Source organism: Euprymna scolopes, chromosome 41, assembly GCF_053919585.1.
Source record: "Euprymna scolopes isolate OS-2025 chromosome 41, ASM5391958v1, whole genome shotgun sequence".
NCBI lineage: Eukaryota > Metazoa > Mollusca > Cephalopoda > Sepiida > Sepiolidae > Euprymna > Euprymna scolopes.
The window spans coordinates 18,664,620-18,686,955 of NC_136522.1; the positions used below are offsets into that span (position 1 = coordinate 18,664,620).

The following is a 22,336-nucleotide window of genomic DNA, read 5'->3' on the forward strand; positions in this document are numbered from 1 at the left end:
AAACAGGCTAGTTAACATCATAACATCAGGCCCTGAGGGCTCCCAAATTGGGAGCGCTTGACCAGCCCAGCCGTTCAGTTTGCTGGCTACGATTCTTCTCTTTTTAGAATTCCTTTTTATAAAAATCCAACCCCTTTTTCCCACCTCTCTTTCAGAGAGTGGTTACAAACACCCCTTCTTTCTTCCTCTTAGAGCTTACCCTTCGTCTTGTCTACTCAGAACCTCTCTCTCTCCCTTTTATCCTATTAATTTGTACTGAGGTTTTTACTTATAAAATTAGGAGTAATTAGTCATTCCAGGTCGAACAATGCCTGGCGGCGACCCTCTCTCCTCAACCCCCATTCTAAGCTGTCAGCCTTAATCAGCCAAGAATCTCTGGATCTCTTCATACCTCTCAACAGAGGTTTTAAAAACAACCTTTCATGTTAACAGATATATAACGACAATGAGATAAAAACAATTATTATTTGTTTTTTTTCTCTTTCTGACAAAATCCCATAGACATTTCTTCTGCCCTCTCTTCCTCTATTCCGTCCGGTCACCCCCCCCCTCACTGCAATATGCACCTCACTGCATGCATTCATGACACCAATAGTGTCATAACATCAGCAAATGTATCAGACACCTAATATCATACTTCCACCAAAATAACCTCCAAATGAAATGAGTACATAAGAAAAAAAAAATATTAAGTTTTTCCACAGAAATGTTTTCAGTAGCAAATTAAAAACTTAAGACAGTTAAAAGTATATATATGTTATTTTTTATTGCATTTTCACCCCAAACAAAGCACCGCATCACTTTGATGTAAGGGGCTCCTATCTGAGACATAATTTGGAGAGATACTATGTAGGAAGTTGAGCAGCAAGATGTCTTTACATTTCACTTGAAATTCTGCATGTCAGTACAGTCAGGGAAGCAGGCACTCGGAAAAGAATTTCAAAGTCCAGCAATCGTAGGCAAGACACTAATAGAGTAGAAGGCCTTCTAGCATCTGGAGATCTTTACTGTGTAGGGGTGGGATTTTGCTGCTTGTCAGAGGTGTTTATGTTGAGTGAGTACAAGGGCTTGTAGTTCGTCAGAGCACTTATTAAAATACTTGTAAAACAGGTAGAGGGATGCAACATTTCGTCGATGGAGCAGAGGTTGAAGCCTAGCTGACAGTGAGGGACCTAGTAGGTTGGCAACTCTCTTTCGAACCCTGTCTAAGAGTGAGGGACTAGTAGGAGATGCACCAGCCCAAATGTGACAACAATACTCCATACATGGGCGAATGGTAGCCTTCTAAACGTACAGGATACTCTTGGGTGTAAGTAAATTTCTAACACAGTAGAGAGAGAGCTCATCTTCTTTGCAGCAGCCTTGGCAATGCTCTCAATGTATCTGTTCCAACTCAGGTTCACCGGTTCGCCAGGGATTTGACCACATCTGACAATGAACCGATAAAATCTGGTTTTCGTATTGGCCCTAGGACGGTTATACCAGCTTCCTCTGAAGGAGGAAGTTTACAGGGAATATCAAATTCACAAGAAGTCCCCAGATGCACGTATATCCCAGTCATGGGAAGATAATATACAGCGTCTATTATTCTACATTGCTGATCTTCAAAGATCTAACAATAATCTGTGTCAACATGATTATGCAGTACCGATAGGTCATCAGAAATCAATTTTGTGTTCACAGTTCCCCTTTTCTCTCTTTGTCTCTTCCTCTGGCAATTAACTTTCCTTATGTAACGTTACCCAACATGTGGACTCAGTCGCAAAGTAGACAAAAAAAAATAGGAAAAAACTTCAACTCGCTTTTACCCATTGCCACAACATTTCCTTATTCTCCCGCCACGCAACTTCTTGTTATGACCGTGACGTCATCTACATCTCTAACATGATCTTGAACATCATCCACATCTCTAACGTGATCGTCCTCTCTAATGTGTTCTTTATCCTTTTTATAGTCTTTTCTTTACCAGTGACATCATTTTGCATGCATTTGCAGACACATCTCTGCGCTCTGTTACACTTATTCGTCTCCGATGTCAAAACGTCTTTGTATTGTATGATATTGTACTGAATATTTTGATGAGCTTTTTTTCTTTTATAATGCCCACATAAGGGTAAAAACCTGCCCATCTGGCATAATAGAGTGTTTGTTAACGGGCTGGGCGATAAAGTTTCAATACTTGATTGAGTCATGCCAAAGGCTAAAAAAAATTTGATTTGATATCTCTCTGCTTATTCAGATTGACACTTATGACGGCAATTAAAACTAAAGAATACAGTAAAAATAAAGAAAATACACAAAAATTTATGAGTACGTACCAGTCACGGAACGAAGATGAAATATTCCAAAAATCATGTAATTTGATCAAGTATTTTTTTTTCTTTCAAGCAAATCAAATTTTATGCCTAAGAGATCCGTAGTGTTTTTGTCCACCATGATTAAATGAAATAAAAAAGAGGGGGCAACTCCAATCGAAGTTGAGAAGTCCAAAATCAACCTTATGCTTGATGCAGTTTAGTAGTAAAATCGCTAAAATAAAAATTGTAAATTTTGATTTTCTTCATCTTAAATAAAACTACTCGATCAATTTACACGATTTTTGGAATATGACATCTTCGTTTTGTAACGAGTACGTACATCATACAGACTTTTCATTATTTTCTTTACTTTTAATTGCTGTAATAAGTGTCGACCTGAATAAGCACCAATGTCTCTTTGGTAAATGCTAAGCATTATATGATGATGATCAAGTATAAGTAGAGTAATCCCGCAAAAGAAGTGACACCCTCCTCTACATCTCAGTGTAGTAATTAATGAAAAGGATGCTTTCAGGTCGCCCTCAACTAAAGTCAACCATTCTACTTTTTTATTTTTAAGGAGAGAAAAATATAAAATTTCCACATTTTTATTAATGATAAAAAAATATAAAAAAAATAAATTGCAAGTGATTGAAGAAAAATTTTTTTTTATAAAAAGAAAAAGTTATTTTTAATCTCGATGCTTCCGTCCTCCCGTTTTCACCAATGATTTTAGTTGCGACATTTCATTATTTTGCAGATCAGCCGTAATAGATATTTCAGTCAACTAAAAAAGAAAAAAAAAGAAAAGAAAAGGCAATTGAAATTTTAAAACATTTACTCACTATTCTAATGAAATGTAAATATTTTATAAGAGGTTAATGTAGTTTGCTTGAAGAATTGTCTTGTGTGTATACAAAAATAATTTGTGCTTATTCGAATTGGCACTTATGGGGATAAACAAAAAACTGAAGAAAAACTTTTATCGTGTGTGTATTTGTCACGGAATGAAGATAGTGTATTTCAAAGATTACAAAAATTGATCAAGTAGTTTTTTGTTTTATTTAAGAGAATCAAATATTACAGTTTTTAGCGGTAACTTGTTGCAGTCATTTGTTTCTGGAGATGATAATCTCAATTTTTGTTTTGAATTTATTTAAACTGTATATAAATGTTGTTTAAATCTTTATATTTTATTTCCTGAAAAAATTTTGCTTATTTAAAAAAAAAATAAATAAATAAAAATAATTTTTTTTTTTTTTTTTTTTTTTTACAAAGAAGTCACCACTTATCAAGGCCCTGTGACCACTTGAGGATAAGGGTTAATGAGTGCACAGTGGTGAAAGGGAACATGTAATTGTTAGTAGTGGAAATTTGGCAAATTGGATTACTTAAGGAGATAGCTCATCAAGAATTTGTTCACATTGCACTTGAACACAACCATATTGTAGTCAGTTGCAAAGCAGGAAAACAGAACAGAGTTCCATAGGCGTGTAGTTCTAAGAAAGAAGCTTTGTTCATGGAATCTACGTCAGGTTCAGGCACAGATAAAGAGTGGGGGAAATTATTGATAATGGTTTCAACTAGATGAGTGTTTTTTGTGAAAGTCAGGCAAGGAGGGACCATAGATTAGAGCTCAGATGAACACTTGCCCTGAAAATAATGATAAAGCAGAGACATTCTTGCAATATCTCTTCTGCAGGGAAGAGAAAAGGGCATCCCCCACTAGACTATAAAGACTGTTTTGAACTCTATCAAAGTAGGATAAACTGCTTCCAGCAGCTCCTGCCCACCTGTGGCAACAGTACTCTATCCTTGGGCATACTTGGCTCTTACACAGGTAGAGAATTGCATCAGCAGAGAGATATGTCAGATCAGGAGTAAAGGTCAGACCCAGAAGCTTGTCAAAACACGAAACCTCCCCAAGATGTGTCATTCATTTCGATTGATGTCAGATGGTGATCAGACCATTGAGGATGTAAAAATAGAAGTTTGGTCTTAGATGCATTAAAATTAACCAGCTACCTCTTTCCCAGATAAGTACCATGTGCTCATAACCAGAGGAGAGAGAGAATCAGAGAGAACTTGGTTGTTTACGGCCTTTGAAATGTTGCTATAGATGGTAATATTGTTAGCATAAATGTCTACAAATGATCTTAGGGTGTAATGTTATGTTAATAATAAATTATTTTGTTTTAATTTGTAAGTTTAGATTTTTTTTTGAAAAATACGAAAACAAAAAAAACAATTGCCCTTGTGGGTTGTCTGCCCTTGACAAACCTTGCTTTCATTCAAGTACGGAAGCTATTTTTCCTCCTTTATAGTGAACAATGAAAATTTGATTTTTTGCGAATAATAAAAAAAAAAACTTGATCAAATTACATGATTTTTTAATATATCAGGTTAGTCTCCAAGTCAATTTCTTAAAGCAATCCAATGTAAAACTGATATTAAAATGATGACGATAGCTAAAGATGTAACACAGGTAGAGAGATGCTAATAAAAGAGTTACATTTCAACCTTGTCTCGTCCATAGAGGTTAAAAAAAATATCTTATTAGTTGCTTTTTCCTGCACACGTCCTTTAACATGATCCTTTCAAACTGAAAAAAATCTTGCCTGCAATAAGTTTGTTGATACCCCGAAAAAAAGACCAAGTTGAGACAAACAGTTCTCTCTTTGAACCATATGATGTCATATTCGTTTCTAGCACACAGTAGATCCAGGTGACATCTTAGTGCACAACTTGATCCTCTGAACCCAATTTCTTGCTAATATTACCCTGAAAATTTAAATAATCAGATGTGTACTAGTAAACATTTACTATTTAACAAAAGGAAAATCCGGTGGGATGATGGAATGCTAGGCATCCAAACTGTGAACGTGTTCATCCACTGCACAGGCTATTATCATCCACTCATTGTGTTGGTTGGTTGTTTTTGTTTTACGGCATATCAACCCTTTTCGGGTTATTTAATGCAGAATCCAAAGATTTTGAAGAAAAATTTTTTTAATAGAATATATTTGTTGTTTTCACGTCGGTTTCTATTCAACCCATAGTTGGGACCCTAACACGTTAACAGAGTGGACCTGGTAGCAATGGTAATTAAAGGGTGGCTCCACACTCCCCAAAGCCCACAAGCTGGGGCCTCACCACTGGATATAGTTTAAGGTCATATCCAGGACCCCCATTGAGGGACTTTTACCCTCTGCAGGGGGGCAGTCGGCGTATTCTAATGCCCCACCGACAGGGCCCATTGTGTTGGTTCAAAATCGTGTCATACTTATGAAGCAATTGTCCGAATAATTATCCTTTATACATTTGTTTGGTTTGGTTGTTTTGTTTTACGGCATATGAACCCTTTTCGGGTTATTTAATGCCAAATCCAGTTATTTTGGAAATAGTATTCATGTTGCATCCAGTTATTTTGTAGAAGGTTTTTATTCTTCAAGCCCTTTGGATCTTCAATCGTTAGTTTTTAGTGTTTGGTTGTTTTAGAGTGGATTTTATTGTTTGTGTTTCATGGCATGTCGAACATGAATGAGTTTTGCAATGGGAAAGGGAAAAGGGTTACAGTATTAATGTTTGGTACATTTTAAGCTAGGAAACCAGTCAGGAAGTGGGGGAGATAGAAAGAGAAAGGAAAAATGGGAAAAAGGAAAAGGGGGGAAAAGGTAGGTTGTTTTTGTTTTTAGTTTTGCAAAACATAATTAAGTTTTGCAAAAGGAAGTAGAAAAACAAAAGGCATCAATGTTAGGTGCATTTCATCCCAGGAAGCCAATATCTTCAGACAGCCTGATCTAGTAGCATCAGCTTATATGTTTGTAGTGTTGGGGGAGGGAGGATAGTTATCCTTTATATGTTTGTTGTGAGTAAAAAAATAAAACAAGTAAGGATAGAATAAATCCATACATCAACTTTATTTAAAAGTAATAACGATAATACTGTAGTTTAAATCCCGTTTTTCTGTGAGTCTCATTGGGCAACACCCAGCGGACGATGTAAACTGCCCCAGAAAATGCCAAGTGAGTTTATCCAAAGAGAAACCGAGTCGTTAAAGACACAAGCAAGCGAGCAGATGACTCAAAATTGGAAGAAAAAAAAGAAAAGAAAGGGAAGAGTTTCATTATGTTTCAAAAGATCCATTGCAAAAACAGCAAGTGTTTATTCTTGTGACAAGAATAATAAACAATTCTAGGTTGGAAGCTATCATGTGAAGTCGCCAGAAATGGTCCTCGCATTCTCAAGAAAATTTTGCATAATATGCATTAAACAAAAATTTGCAGTCGTTGTCTGTTTACAAAAGCAACAAAACTTTTCTTTGGAAAAAAATTTTGTTCATAAAATGCAAAAATAATAATAAATAAAAAAATTACAAAATTGTTACAAATACTAAACATACACCTTTTCTTTGAAAAAAAAAAAAAAAAAAAAAGAAGTTTTATGAATAATGTATACTCCCCTCCCCGCCCCCCGCAATATTTATCTTTGTTGCTTAAAATTAAAAAAATAATTGTTCATTAATTCAAAGGAAAAAAAACAAACTTTTCATACAAAAAAAAATAAAATAAAATAATCGACAAAAAAAAATAAAAATAAAATAAAGCAGTAAATTTCATGAAATTCATACAGTAGGCTGTTTATTTTTATTCATTTTTTGTTTTTGTATTGACTTCAGTTCACTCGGTATAATTTGGCCGTTTATATCGTGCGCCGGGTGTTGCCGAATGAGATTCATGAAAAACGGGATTTAAACTGCAGTAGTACCATAATAACAAAGTCAATCTATAAATATGTCAACTTTATTTACATTTTGTTGAACAACTAAAAGTAAAGAGTTAAATGTTCAACAAGTCTAGATGAAAAATGGTTGTTTTTGTCCATAGTGGACTTCTTTGTGAGTTTGTGAGCATGGTCATAAACTGTCACTTAATACTCCATGGCTGTGACTGGTGTTATTTGCCACGACGTAAGTAGCCAAAGTATGTGGAGTAGTTAATAATACTGTGCTATGAATGGCATAAGTTCATGTGGCAATTTGGATCTCTCAAATTTAAATAATCAGATATGTAATAGTAAGCTTTGCCTTTATTATTTAACAAAAGGACCACTCTGGAAAACCCGAGCCAGAGAAGAGAGGCAGGAGAAGTACACCCTGGTGTTTATGGTTTCATAATTATTTTACTCACCATATCGAGCAATGACTCAACTTTAAGACGGAGGAAATTATTTTCGTTTTGCAATTGTTCATTTTCCTTTCTCAAGATCATCATCTCTTGGTGACTGGCAGCTCCGAATCCATTCACTGGAATTCAAAAAGATTGTGTGAAACGTTAAATAATTTGGTGACATACAAGAAAAAAAAAAAATGGAAAGAGGACACCACACTGTATGGCAACACTTCAAAGGCCAGCAATGACCAAGATCTTTCTGATTCTCTCTCATCTGATCTTGAGAATGTGGAGCAATGGGGAAAAAGGTGGCTAGTTAATTTTAAGGCATCTAAAACCAAGCTTCTATCTTTACATCATCAATGCTCTGATCCTCATCCGCCATCAATTGAAATGAATGGCTTTCATCTTGGAGAGTCTCCATGTTTTGACAACATTCTGAGTTTCACCTTTACTCTTGATTTGAGATATCTCACTGCTGATGCCATTCTCTACCTGTGTAAGAGCCAAGTATGTCACATCTGGACAGGAGCTGCTAGAAGCAGCTTATTCTGCCTCGACAGAGTTCAAAACAGACTTCGTAGCCTAGTGGATGATGCACTTTTCTCTTCCCTGTTCTCAATGTCTCTTTTGTGGGAAAGAGGTTGCAGGAAAGAGAAAAGGGCATCTCTCGCTATGCTACGAAGTCTATTTTGAACTTTGTCAAAGCAAGATAAGCTGCTTCCAGCAGCTCCTACCCAAATGTGACAACAGTACTCCATCCTTGGACGTACTTGTCTCTTATACAGGTAGAGAATTGCATCAGCAGTGAGATATCTACTAGAGCAGTATAACGATCCCACTATTTTTCCAGCAGCCTTGGCAATGGATTTGATGCAAGTGTTCCATCTCAGATCAGGAGTAAAGATCTGACCCAGAAGCTTGTCAAAACATGGAACCTCCTTCAGATGAGCCATTCATTTCGATTGATGCCAGATGGGGATCAGAGCATTGATGATGTAAAAACAGAAACTTGGTTTTAGATGCATTAAAATTAACCAGCCATCTCTTTCCCCATTGCACCACGTGCTCAAGATCAGAGGAGAGAGAATCAGAGAAAACTTGATCATTTACGGCCTTTGAAGTGTTATGATAGATGGTAGTGTCATCAGCATAAATGTCTATGAATGATCTTAGGATGTGATTTGGGAGATCATTGATGTAGATCAGAAAAAGAGTTGAACTCCAGCATTAATACTGTGAGCTTCGTATTTCTGCCCATCAACCACTACTCTTATGAAACTATTAGAAAGAAATGATTTAATAATTGAGTAGACATTTCCAGCTATACCATAGCTGGAGATTTTGTGGGATAGAATTTTATGCTACACTATCAAAGGCCTTTGATCTGTCAAGAGCAATTGCCCTAAAAAGGAAGCCTCCAGCGGGAGATTCACTAATCCTATGAGGATATAGCTTTTAGCACATCTGCTGTAGATCTAGCAGAACGGAAACCATATTGCATGTTCCTGAGGATGTTCTTTTTACTGAGGTGGTTGACTACTTCTCTATTTAGCGCAGATTCTGGTAACTTACTCATGACACACAGGAGACTAATTCGTTTGTATTGATAGGGAGATGACCAATCACTCGAATTTTTAAATACAGGACATACTGATAAGATTTTCCAGGATGTTGGGAAGCATTTTTCCTCAAGACAACACTTAAACAGCTCTGTAAGTATGGGAGCTAAGTTTAGGATGAAGCTTTTTTAGCACTATAATAGGAATGCTATCAGGGCCAGTTGCTTTATTGGAATCGAGGTTTTTGATTAGCTTGGCAATATCATGCACAGATATTTGTATGTTGCATAGCATGTTGTAAGACACAGGAAGAAATATGGGGGTTTGGCGGCCCCGATCGCATAGGGTAGAATTAGCTGCAAAGTTCTTGGCAAAGAGTTTAGCTTTGTCTGATGCTGACAAGATTACCTCAGGTCGATTGATGATGGTTGGGCTACTTGCCATCCTTCCTTGTTATATCCATCTATTCAGTACGGCCGCAACTGAGATTGAACTCACTACACGAGTTTGTAGTGCAATTCAAATTTTGTCAGTAGCTGAATACTTGATGCTTCGCTAGGGCTATCAAGGATATTTTTTATCTTAACGCCATCACTAGATGGGTTGCCTACCATGGATTAAGAGAGTCCCATCTACCCCGAGAGAAGGATAGACAGTGCCAGTTTCTCAACCTGGTATTTTACCTTACGGTACATACAGTGCCTCATCTTCCCAAATGGTCACCCATCTGGTACTGACCAGGTTCAACGTTGCTTAACTTTGGTGATCTGGTGAGAACTGGTGTGTCAACGTGATTGTGCCGTACTTGTTATATGGTAAACGAAAACTCAGTTGAGTAAAACTATATCTTCTTCCAAAAATTCATACTAGAATTATTTGCAAGAAACTATGATGCAACAGTAAAGTACTAGGTAAAATTCAGTTCTAAGTGACATTCTTTTAGAGATTGAAGGTTCAATCCTCAGTGTAGGCGATACTAAAAATATAATTGTGAATCACTTAAGACTTCTAACCAATCATGACTGAACATATGCTACTCCTGTAGATTAAATAAATAGTTCCATTTAAAATTGTATCCAAATTTCCAAGTTTGACAAGATACACCTGAAGAAGGTCGGAGGTTACATTGATCAAAACGTTATGAGAATAATACTCAAGATGAAAACTATAGGCTAAATAATAAAAATCATCAATCCTCATCTAAAAAATTCTGAAGCTTATGTTCTTCCATTAAGAACGTGCTCTTTGGTTGACTTCATTCGTGGTTGCTGCTAGTAGGGTTCAGGCGGTTAACTTTTTAGAGCGATCGCTGTCTTGGGAACGATAACTCAGCAGCTGAGGCGAATAAGATGGCGCCAGAACGTCAAATTGCATGGGAAAAGGATTGCAAGCATAGATAAGGAGATGTCTTTAAATGAATTTTAAGTTGAGTTTATGTTTGCTACGTGACTACTAGTTTGATGCTGACGAGCAGCCTGTTCTTCATGTTGCAGGTAGCACGGTTGATGTCTTTCTTAACTGCATGCCACACAAAATAGTCCATAGGCTGACATTCGGGCAAGTTGGGGGCAGATGAGATGTGTGCAGAACAGGAGACTTTGTTGGTTTGGTCACATTGAAAGAATGGATGAGAATATTTGGGTTAGTAGATGCAGAACAGATGAGGTAGTAGGATTAGTTGGCAAGAGTAGGCCAAAAACAAGACGGGAGGAAATGATAAGGATGGATTTGCGAGAAAAAGGGATAAATAAAAAGCTGGTCAGAGATAGATCGGTTTGGAAATCAATTTTTTAAAGCTGTACAGTGCATGGTAGCATCTAAAACAGAATTTTAACTGAATATGGTGATGCTGACATTTCTTAACAGTATTTCATTTTGTATCGTCCGGAAGAAGTATACCAAGTCATCTTTGTTAACATGCAAATAAAATAAAGGAATACATGCAAGAGTGTGGGCAGAAACAAAAGGTTAAAAAATCTCCGCAGTTTTAAAGAAATCTCCCGTTACTAGGAAAAAGAAGAGGGTTTCATATATGAAGAATGGATCAATGTTATATACATAGGTGGGGAGGGGGGACAGGTGTACATATTCTATGTATGTGTATGTATTAGTGTTGGGATGATTAATCGGAATCAGGAATCGGAAAAATCAGAGCTTTTGAATTGGTATCGCAATCGAAAAAAAATTAAACCTATTTTCCGATGCCAAAACCAATTCCTTTAATTATTTATTTTATTTTATTTAATTTTTTTTTTATAAAACATCTTCCATTGCTTGTAGCAATAATAATAAAATAAATATTTATTGATTTAAACTTCCAGTAAGACTAAATCTCTAGATCACGCCCCCCCTCTCGCAAGTGTGCTTTTACGTTTGAGAAAATACATGCACATTTAAGATGTGTTTTACAGCAATCGAGACAAAATAACACTTTTATAGTTAAATATTTAGAGATTTACAAAGAATTGGAATCGGGAATTTCATATAGAATCGGTAATTGTATCGGAATCGGGAAAAATACTGGAATCGTCCCATCGCTAGTATGTATAATTACGATATGGCCGTAATTGTCCGTTTTTGTGTGTGCAGATGTGTGTATACAGTCATGGGTGTGTGTGTGTCATACATATATGGAGATCTCAAGACACATACCTTTTTCTCCTTCTTCGGTCGGTGCCCCCTTGTGATGGTTCCTGCATGCTCCCAAAAACACAACTTGATATTGTTTGAAAATGGTCTTTATTCTGCATTTTCCCTCATTGACAAGGTCTCTGCATTGCTGAATCGATTCAGATTTTATTTATTTATTTATTTTTTTTCCTTTTTCTCATCTTGATTCAAGATTCTCTCGTTCTGACTAAAGAAGTCTTTGGTTGTCTGACTGCGATTCCCTTGACCGACTGGAAACGCATGTGCACCCCTATTGATTTTAAGGTGCATGTGTGGAGCAGTAACACCCCGTTAACTGGTTTGCAATCAAAATGCACTAACCTGCCTCGTGATTCCTGCTAGCATACAGGTGCAACATGTTGTCAATGGAAGTCAATGAATTTGAAGCCTGTCAGTCTTAATCTTTTGATGTCTCTGCACTTACCTTGAACACAAGCAAGTTACTCCAAGCCAGTACCATGTTAACCGCATTATTGACACACAACAAAAGGATCAATGTCCTGTTTGTAAGGAAAATGGATCATCTGTAAATTTAATATTTCCTTGACACTTCTTCCCTCAGAGGAAGCCAGTTCAACTTTCTGAGGGTAGATGCCATACAATGAATAAACAAACAAGTAAAGGAAAAGTGTTAAATATAAGGAGAATGTTTGTGTCCAGTACACAGGTGTTGAAGTTGGGGTCATATAGATATGTCCTAGTGTTATATGAACTTCATGTGTGTTCAACAGTTGCCATATTAAATTCTTGGGGTTTCTTGTTGAACCCAGATGGCCTGGAGAGTGGGTGGCTGGGGTTCTGCTATGTTTCAAGAGAGAAGTTTGGGGGTTAAAAGAAATGATGTCAAATAAGTCAGCTTGTTGGTTGCCTCCCAGTAAGAAAAGAGGTAGATTCTATTTGGTACTGCCTTTTTAATCAACTACAGTAATGTACTCAGGATTTACATGCATGTACCAATCAGTGCTGAGCTTAGGAACTAAGTACACATACAAAATCGTGTACCGGGAATTGTCATTGCTGCTACAAGTATATCACTTTTCAGCAAGACTGTTTATGCTCAACGATAGGCTAACAGACTAACAGATCAGCTCAAGTTCTACTTTTTTCATTCACTGAACACATTTCCAAGTAGGAAAAGAGAGAGGAGCGTCTTATTAACCAACAGGGAAATCCTTGAAACACAAACCTGGAATCCACTGTCCCTCTTCAAATGCCAGTTCACTTCCTCCTAAGTTGATTTTAGCCGGGACGCAGTCAATTCCAAATTCTTGTTTCATTTGCGTTGAATCAAGATTCAGATTGGAAAGTGACTGAGTTCGCCGACTTGGGATTTTCTTGGGGGAAAATTTATTCCCAAAAAATGGAATTTTGGTTCTGAAAAAGAAAAAAGAAAAAAAAGTACACACCCAATAATTTAATTTTACAAATGATTTCAAATTCTCAGTGAAATTTAAATCTAAAAAAATATTTTTTTTTTTAATTTAAATTTGATACAGGATAACAAGGTTTTATAAAAAGATAATTTAATTTTACGAAATAATTTAAATTCTTAATAAAATTGAAAAACGAGTTAACATTTTTAAAAAATATATTTTATCAAAAATTAAAATTTTATATTAGTTAAACAAGTATTAAAAATACTTACCAAAAATAAAGTTTTATATAGAGTAACAAGATTAAAAAAGAAGATAATTTAATTTTACAAAAGAATTTAAATTTTTAATGAAATTTAAAATTGAAAGGCAGAATAAAAATAAAACTATATTTTCCAAAATAAAAATTCGATATTGGTTAACAAGTATTTAAAAAAAACAAAAAAACAACAAAAACAACTATTTTTCCACAAAACAAAATTTAATAATATGTAACCAAACACCAAAAAAAAAATAAAAATAAAAAAATAAAAAAATAAGAACACATCTTTTTTTTTCATCTTTGGCAAGGAGGAAAGTGCAGTACCTGTTCTGATATTGTGCTTATTTGTTTCAGTCTTTAGTTAGATAAGACAACGTCCTTCTAGACAGAGGCAATTTTTATTTTTGTTCCAATCCAGAATATCCCTTGTTTTAGGGGAGCTAGAAATTTCCCACATTAAAAATTGGCCTTGTGCCTAACTTTGCCCCATGAGAAGACAAGTAAATAAGAATAAGAATATGTTTATTCTTATAATTAACATATGTCTATTCAACCATTGTTCATTCAGCAATGTTTATAACGGTGTATAGGAACATTGTTAATAGTTTAAAGGTTGTGATCAGAAAAGAGCAAGAGAAAAATTCGCTATAAACATGATTTTATGCCATTGTTTTTATTAAATATTATTAATTTATATTATTACTAGCATGGGTGCCTGGCGTTGCCCGGCTGTTTGTCAGTGTAAAAGAAAAAAAAAGTTTTGGTAGGGAGGTAGGCTCGAACTCAAAGCCTTGACACGAAGGTGGAAAAGAAAGGGGAAAAAAAACTCGACTCCTTACCGCTCGGCCACGACGAGACAGGAAATGAAAAGCGTTTTAATTTAATGATTAAAAAGTTAAGTGACAGGTGCGTGAATTTAATGAGGTCAAACATCGCGCGACTTAACTTTGGCTGCAAGCCAGTTTTCCTAAGATGTTGGGGAAAACCAGCTCCCCATAAAAAGGGGAGTATCCAAGTGAATAGCAATTGATATGACGGGTGTTTTTTTTCCTGCATTGATCAAAGCTGATTGCTTTCCAGATATCTCAGCATGAAAGACCGAGAATATGACTTCGCTTCACAGTTTCGCTTTTTTTCTACAGAAAAGCCAAAGAAACATGCGGAGACTAAGAAATACTGCGAAAATAGCATGTAAAAGTCGCCGCCCAAATAAAAGATATACACGACGTCCTTTCATAAATCGGAGATATTATAATCTAGGGAGCATATAAAAAGTTCTAAGAAACAGTGACCTCTCCCCTGAGCCCCCCTTCCTCCAAAGCCTTTGTCGGACATACACAAAATGTGCACACACTAACACACATTTTGCTTTTTATATATATAGATTAAAGTGATGCATCCATCATTGACCGGTCATAAAATACACTTTAATATTTTGATTCATGCAGAGTTTGTATTTATTATTACAGAGCAAATTCTGTATTGAATATTATATATATACCTGATATTTCCCTAAAACCTCTGGCCTTGATGGAGGGGAGACTAAAACTTGCTGCTATGGTTTCAAATAATGTGAAATAACAGCAAGGGGAGACTTGATTCCAAATATTTCTTATATGTTATATCTCCCCTCTTTTGGAAATAGGGTACGATTATCAATATCTCCAGTATCAAATAATCTTTATACACTGAAATTTACTTTATGTATAAAAACTAAAGAAATAAATAATAAATATGAAAAATATTTGGAATCAAGTCTCCCCTTGCTGTTATTTCAGATTATTTGAAACTATAGTAGCAAGTTTTAGTCTCCCTTCCATCAAGGCCACAGGTTTTGGGGAAACATCAGCTATTTTGTAATTCATATGCAAAACTAGGAAAACAAATGACTATAATTGAAACATTTTATGGCTGTAAAAAAAGGTGCCAAAAATAGGCTCTCAATGATGGATGATCCCCTTAATGTGCGACCCTAAGGGCTAATGTCACATAGCCCACTACACAATTCAAATCATTACCTTTCCAACGAGCCTTCATTTGTTAAAATCTTATGAATAGTCACTAAGATTTGAAACTTATAAAATTGTCAAAAAAGGTGATATATAATAGAAAAATGCAAGCATGAAAAGTAATATAGTTAAGCTTAAACATGGAAAAGTAAAGAACTAGTTGTTAAAACTGGAAAAGAAAAGGACAAGATATTCTAGTAAAAAATATAAATTTATAACTTAAAATATTGCAGCATTAAGAATTGATTATATAATGTTATAAATTGAATTTAAAAAAAATTCCCAATGATACAATATTTTCAGTTACAAAGTTATATTTTTTACTAGAATATCTTGTCCTTTTCTTTTCCAGTTTTAACAACTAGTCGTTTACTTTTCCATGTTTAAGCTTAATCATATTACTTTTCATGCTCGCATTTTTCTATTGTAATCCATGATTTTTTCCTGGCTTCCAGTAAATTCACTTGTTCTTTGTTTAATTTCAGTCTTATTTTTTCTTGCCCCCCCCCTAAACATAACATACAAATATGTAATAACAATGTACGGCACTCGTCTGCTTTCAATAGAATCCCCCCAATTATCTCTCTTTCATTCTTTCATCTTCTGTTTCATTTGTTACTTCTCTTTTTGCGAGAGCAGTGAATTGGTAGCACCAGTAGTCGCTAAAGTGACATAGTTGCTATGGAAACCAGTCATAAAAAACGTTGCTCACCTCCTTACGTTTTTTTTTTTACGATTTTGAACACCAGTAAATTCATCATAATTTTTTTTTTACAGAACGAAAATTGAAAATATTTTTCACAATATAGCCGAGAAATTGATCTATAGATTGTAATAATTGTTTGAAATTTGGTTGAAAAAGGAGTGAGCGGTGAAGCTTTAAAGCAGTTCTAAATGACTAAAACTGCTACTTAAGCATATATCAAAACACTACCGTGTTTGAATGATATGAAATATCTGTACTCATAGCCAAATTCAATATTAATATTATAATGCTCATATCTTTGGTTTTAGGGAACGAAACAACATGAAAATTTGCAGGCTTTTTGAAGATTATAACACTATTCTATGGTTAAAATTTTATGACAATTGGCAGAAAAGAACCTATATTTTCAAACCAATAAAATATGCCCAAATTTGCCTACATTTGTATATATAGTGTCATGGCAAGCCAGCTTTAGTTTTGTTGCTTTGGGATGAATTTTGCTTAGGGTTTTCTTTTTGCTTGGTTGCCAGGCCACTAATATATAGTACTGGTTTCAAAAGTAAAAAAGAAATGACTTTGGTCAGCAGGTGCAAAGTACTGGGGCTGCTGTATTGCCACTTGGTGAACGGATACAGAACCATGCAGTAGCTTCTGGTGGGACCTCTCGATGCCATATTAGTGAGTAATGTTACAGCTTTTCCTCTACATGGTTGCAAAAATCATTCTTCGTTTGTTTTTTGTTTTTTTTCCTCTGCTCTGCTCTAACAACTCTGCCGACCTTTTCCACATATCTCAATCTTCAAAAATGAAAAATCTCAAGAAACAAAACAAGGGTAAATCCATTACCAGGTCTCCTTCTCTAACATCAGGGGTCTACGTTCCAACCATCCAGAGGTTGAAATCGAATTACAGAAGACAAAACCTGACTTATTGTTCCTGCGTGAAACTGGCATTGGACCAACTGATTCCCTGGATGAGTTCACGATCAAAGGATACGTAAACTTGACATCAAAATCTGACCCCCAAAAATAGAATATGTACCTATATTAGAGATGGTTTTACATGTGGTAGAGAAAAAGATCCTAATTTGCCTTATATGTGCTTCAGAATAGCACTTGCTTACAGCACCACATTCATATTTGCCCTCTATCGACCCCATAACAGTGGAGTAATTATCATTGAGAGTATCTCCGAGAAAATCGGTCACATTCTGTCTACTCATGCCTTGGCTAACATTCACGACTGCAGAAACTTCACTGTTCACAATATTGAATGGATAGTCCACTCAAACAAGACGGATGATGAGGGGATGAGGAGTACCTGATGATGAAAGGATGATGAGTACCTGATGATGAAAGGATGATGAGTACCTGAGGATGATGGATGATGAGTACCTGTCATGAATTTTTGATTGCCTATAACCTAACACAAATTGTTCACAAACACACCTGTATGCCCAACTATAACATGCAAGTCTCCTTGACCTTTTTCTTACAACTTGCCCAGAAATATGCTTATCCTCCATTCTATCTCCACTGGGATCATCCAATCTCTCAGTTGTCTTGGTTAACTTAAAAACAAGATGTAATAAGTCCTCAGATGTACATCTCCATCGTACTGTATATCGATACTCTATGGCTGATTGGGCTAATTTCTGAACATTTATATATGATATACTTCTGCACTCCATGTTCAAAAAGAACATGTCCTCTATAGTTTCTGACCTGACTGAATGGTTAATTATCGGTATAGATCGCTTCATTGTCCAAGAAATTCCAGCAAAAGCCCAACAGTCAGCCGTGATTCACCCCAGAATGTGCAGGTGCTATTGTGCACAGAAATCACTATTTCCGTTGCTTCCAACATTAGATGTTTTGAAATTAAAGCCACCTAGAGGACTGCGAACAGCCATTGTAAAAGAGTAATGAAGAAATGAATAAAGAATGCAAATAAAGAATAAAAAGATTTGCATTCTCAGTATATCAAGTCTAAAGTAGCTGAGCAGTAGCTTGGCTCCCATCAGTTTTGGTAAATAACAAACAGGGTCCTCAACAGCAGCATCCCTGCCATTATCAATGGACCTGAGGTAATTTTGTCAGCATAAGTGTTTTGCAGCACTTTCTGCAAAATTCTGGTGGTTCCTAACAAGGCACTCATCTGAAACACTCCAATATTACAATGGATCCCTACTTTCTCAATAGTTAACAGAGCCCCCTCCCAATGTTAAGAATGGTTTTTTGAATAGTAACATTATTACTTAGAAACTCATTCTTCACATGGGAAGGGTATTGTTAACTATTCTGTTCCTACACTTCGCTTATTTTGCATACCAATCGCCGATTCTTTTTAATCATTTATGAAAATTGCAAATAGCATTAACAACGGACAAATGCAAATGATATTTGTTTTAAAAGAAAAACAAATATTGTCTCACAATTTTCAATCAGTTACAACGGAAACCCTAGCGAAAAATGTTTAGAAAGATACACTCTTGTAATATATGCCACCCCCATCTCAAGTGTATTTTTTACATAAATAAATATACTCATTTGTGACCTATCTGCATTAAAATAATAAAAAATATTTATTAGAAGCCCCTCTTCATCTCAATTGTATTTTTTACATAAATAAATATACTCATTTGTGACCTATCTGCATTAAAATAATAAAAAATATTTATTAGTAGCTATGCTTTTACTATTTATGCATGACAAATTAAGGCATGACAAGGGACGACAACTGCTTCTGGTAATTCTTTATTTGTGTGATATTTATGCACAACAAATTAAGGCATGACAAATGGCTCATGCAGTTTTTTTTTTTGTTTTTGTTAAATGCTTTATGTAATCTTACAAGCAACAAACTCCCACCCCTTCACTGTAGAAGCCCCCCAAATGACAGGGAGCCTTTTACATTAACAGTTTCTTCATTTGGACTTATAGGCTTTGGAATTCCCTCCCTATATCTTGATTCCTCGAATGTCCCAACATGCAGAAGCTTAAATGTAATGTAAACAAACATCTTGCTGCTCGACACTACTTCGAGTGTTCGTGTATTTATGGCCCCTAATTCTTAGTAGCCCCTTACATATCAGTGGCCTTTTTTAGAGGGGGTGAATATGAGTAATGAGAAAATAAAAAAAATTTTTAACCTTAATATGTCCATCGTCGTTGTAAGTAAAAAGAAAATGTTTTCTTCACTTGTTGAAATAATCACAAATGTAAAACTGATTCTTTCTCACTCTTTAAAATTGATAATTTTGCTCAATTCAGATTAAAAAGAGTTTGGAATTTTATTTATTTAAAGTTGGTGGCTGTTTGGATCACTAAGGAAACGACTGACGGTGGTGGTGGTGGTGGTGGCGGTCGGCGTCGTTGTAAATATTTGGTCATTTGAGATCCTTTCCTTCTTTTGAAGAGTGTGAACTGTTTATTGCCGAGACAATGCCACAGCTATTCTCATATTAAAAACAGATTTTGTAGTTTTAACCTTTGTCCTCTTAGGAAGAAAATCAAATAGGGAGTGATATAATTCGTACAAATACAGAGAGAGGAATAAAAATACACGTATATAATTATAAAACTCTGTGGACCGTCCGACCGCCATTGCTTGCATCTTGTCTATCAAAAACATTGTTGTCATGGAAACAAGCTTGTATTTAATAAAATTCACACTCCTTTCCACAGTACAAATAAATTTCGATTCTAGCTGATGGCACTCAAATCATATATATATATATATATATATATATATATATATATATATATATATATATATATATATATATATATATATATATTACTTTTATAACATGACTATATATTTAGTACATATACATATTTATATATTATATATAAAAAATGAAAATTACAATTGAATTTACCAAAATGATCCAAGATGGTAAAATTAAAGTAAATTATAAATATTAAAGAATTAATATTTATAAACTTATTAAAGCTGGATAATACCAAATAGGAAATAGAGCTTATAATATGAGCAAACAGATAATGAAATATGTTAAAAAACACTTTGAAATGAGTTAAAAACATATTTAATCTGAAAAGGAAACACTAGATAAATGGATAGTCCTTAATCCGCGGAGTATATATATATATATATATATATATATATATATATATATATATATATATATATATATTTTACTTGAATTGTCTGAAGAGATCTGCAGGATAATATTATTGTCCTGTCAATTGAAACAATTTGTAATGATTTAAGCAAAAACTCGCGAGGTTGGAATAATAAAAACACACACACACACACATAGTGTATATATATATATATATATATATATATATATATATATATATATATATATATATATATGTATATATATATATATATATATAATAGGCCGCCTAACATTGCCAGGTTGTAAAATATGTTTAAGTATGATATTTTTATTCATTTATTATTACAGAACCAATTCTCTATTGATTATTATATTGTACCCAATATATAGTAGTGATTTAAAATGTTTTTTGTTTTTTAAATACGACTTGGGTACCATCAGCTAGAATCGAAACTAAAACATTTAGCTTTCCAGCCTTAATCATTACCATCTGCCGTAAATCCATATGCATACAGAAACTTTTAAAAATGTAACATTGTGAAAGATATAGATATATAGATGTATATTTGTGCATGCATACAAGTAACACGTTTAGTTGACTTGCACATGCCAAGTTCCAATTTTTTCAATTTTGACCTCTTAGCAGCTATTTTACTGGCTAAAAATTAAATTGAATTTGTTTCACAGGTCCAAATCCCCTAATTACCAAGTTTAAAGTTTGTAGACCAAAGATTGGCAGAGTAGTTTGGTAGAAACCGTTCTTCATCCAAATAATCAAAGTCACTTATATATATATATATATATATATATATATATATATATATATATATATATATGGGACGATTCCAAAAGTTTTCCCAATTCCGATACAATTACAGATTCTGTTCTAAATTCCCGATTCCGATACAAGTACCGATTCAGATTCTTTTAAACATTTAATTAGATATTTGATGTTTTTAAAGATGTTCAAATAACTGTAAACTCTCCTCCCCATGTAATGTCCTCATATATATGCACAAAATAAAAAAAATATACTTGGAGGGGAGGGCGTATATTACATATTATTCTAAATGTTTTCCGTTGTAACTGATTGAAAATTGTAACAAGATTTGTTTTTCTTTTAAAACAAATATCATTTGCATTTGTTCGTCATTAATGCTATTTAAGATTTCCATAAATAATTAAAAAGAATCAACGATTGGTATACAAAATAAGACAGTGTAGAAAAGAATAATTAACAAAATGAGTTTCTAAGTAATAATTTTACTATTCAAAAAGCCATTCTTAACATTGGGAGGGGTGTCTGTTAACTATAGAGAAAATAGGGATCCATTGTAATGTTGGAGTGCTTCAGATGAGTGCCTTGTTGGGAACCACCAGAATTTTGCAGAAAGTGTAGCAAGACTGAAGATGCTGATAGCCTATGGTCATTTGTTATGATCCACTTTTCAGCATAAAATTAGCAATAACAACAGCCAGATACAAAATGTGACAACAGAAATAATAATAATAATAATAATAATAATAATAATAATAATAACTAGCGGGACCTGTCGAAATTCCGCAGTGGACCGATTCATATGTAATATATTAATGTTGGCATTCTGTAGGTGTTCAGTGTAAATGGAGATGCTCTGATATTATTGTAGCTATTTTGTTAAAACTTCAAAAGTATTTAAGCTAGAACAAACGCCCGGCAAAGCCTGATCGTAAAGTATGCTTAAATATGATATTTTAATTCTTGCAGATTTCGTATATATTATTATAGAGTTAATGTTTTATCGATTTTTATATATTATAAAGTTGCGATTTCAAAAATAAAAAAATATTTGCATATAACTTGGGTGCATTAGCTTGAATCAAAACCGAAATAAAAATTTATGAAAAAACTTGAGTTCCTTCAGTCATAATTGAAACCAAAACCAAAACTTATAAAGAATTCTTCATAAAATTATTATTTATAAAAAACATAGATGACTTAAGTGCCATCAGCTATAATCGAAACCGAAACTTATGAAGAATTCTTGGTAAAATTATTTATAAAAAATATAGATGACTTAAATGCCATCACCTATAATCAAAACCGAAACCAAAACTTATGAAGAATTCTAAGTAAAATTATTTATTATATGAAATGGAAGTACATAATTAGACGACACGGGTGTAAGCGTGACACACACGTTATCATATTAATAC

General features: G+C 34.4%; 1 protein-coding gene across 2 annotated transcripts in view; it reads right to left on the reverse strand.

Moving 5' to 3' along the window:
• Nucleotides 1-2,889: 2,889 nt before the first annotated feature.
• Nucleotides 2,890-22,336, reverse strand: part of LOC145266377 (protein chibby homolog 1-like) — a 33,423-nt gene continuing 13,976 nt past the window's right edge. Inside the window, exons 1-4 of one of the 2 annotated variants that reach the window (XM_080122008.1) lie at nt 19,202-19,466; nt 12,887-13,074; nt 7,487-7,602; nt 2,890-3,084 (exon numbers count right to left, since the gene is read on the reverse strand). In XM_080122008.1, the coding sequence (XP_079978134.1) occupies nt 2,989-3,084; nt 7,487-7,602; nt 12,887-13,074; nt 19,202-19,215 (414 nt within the window). In that variant the 5' untranslated portion in view covers nt 19,216-19,466 and the 3' untranslated portion in view covers nt 2,890-2,988. Of the gene's footprint in view, nt 3,085-7,486; nt 7,603-12,886; nt 13,075-19,201; nt 19,467-22,336 lie in introns of those variants that run through there. The other variant, XM_080122009.1, reaches the window with a different exon arrangement.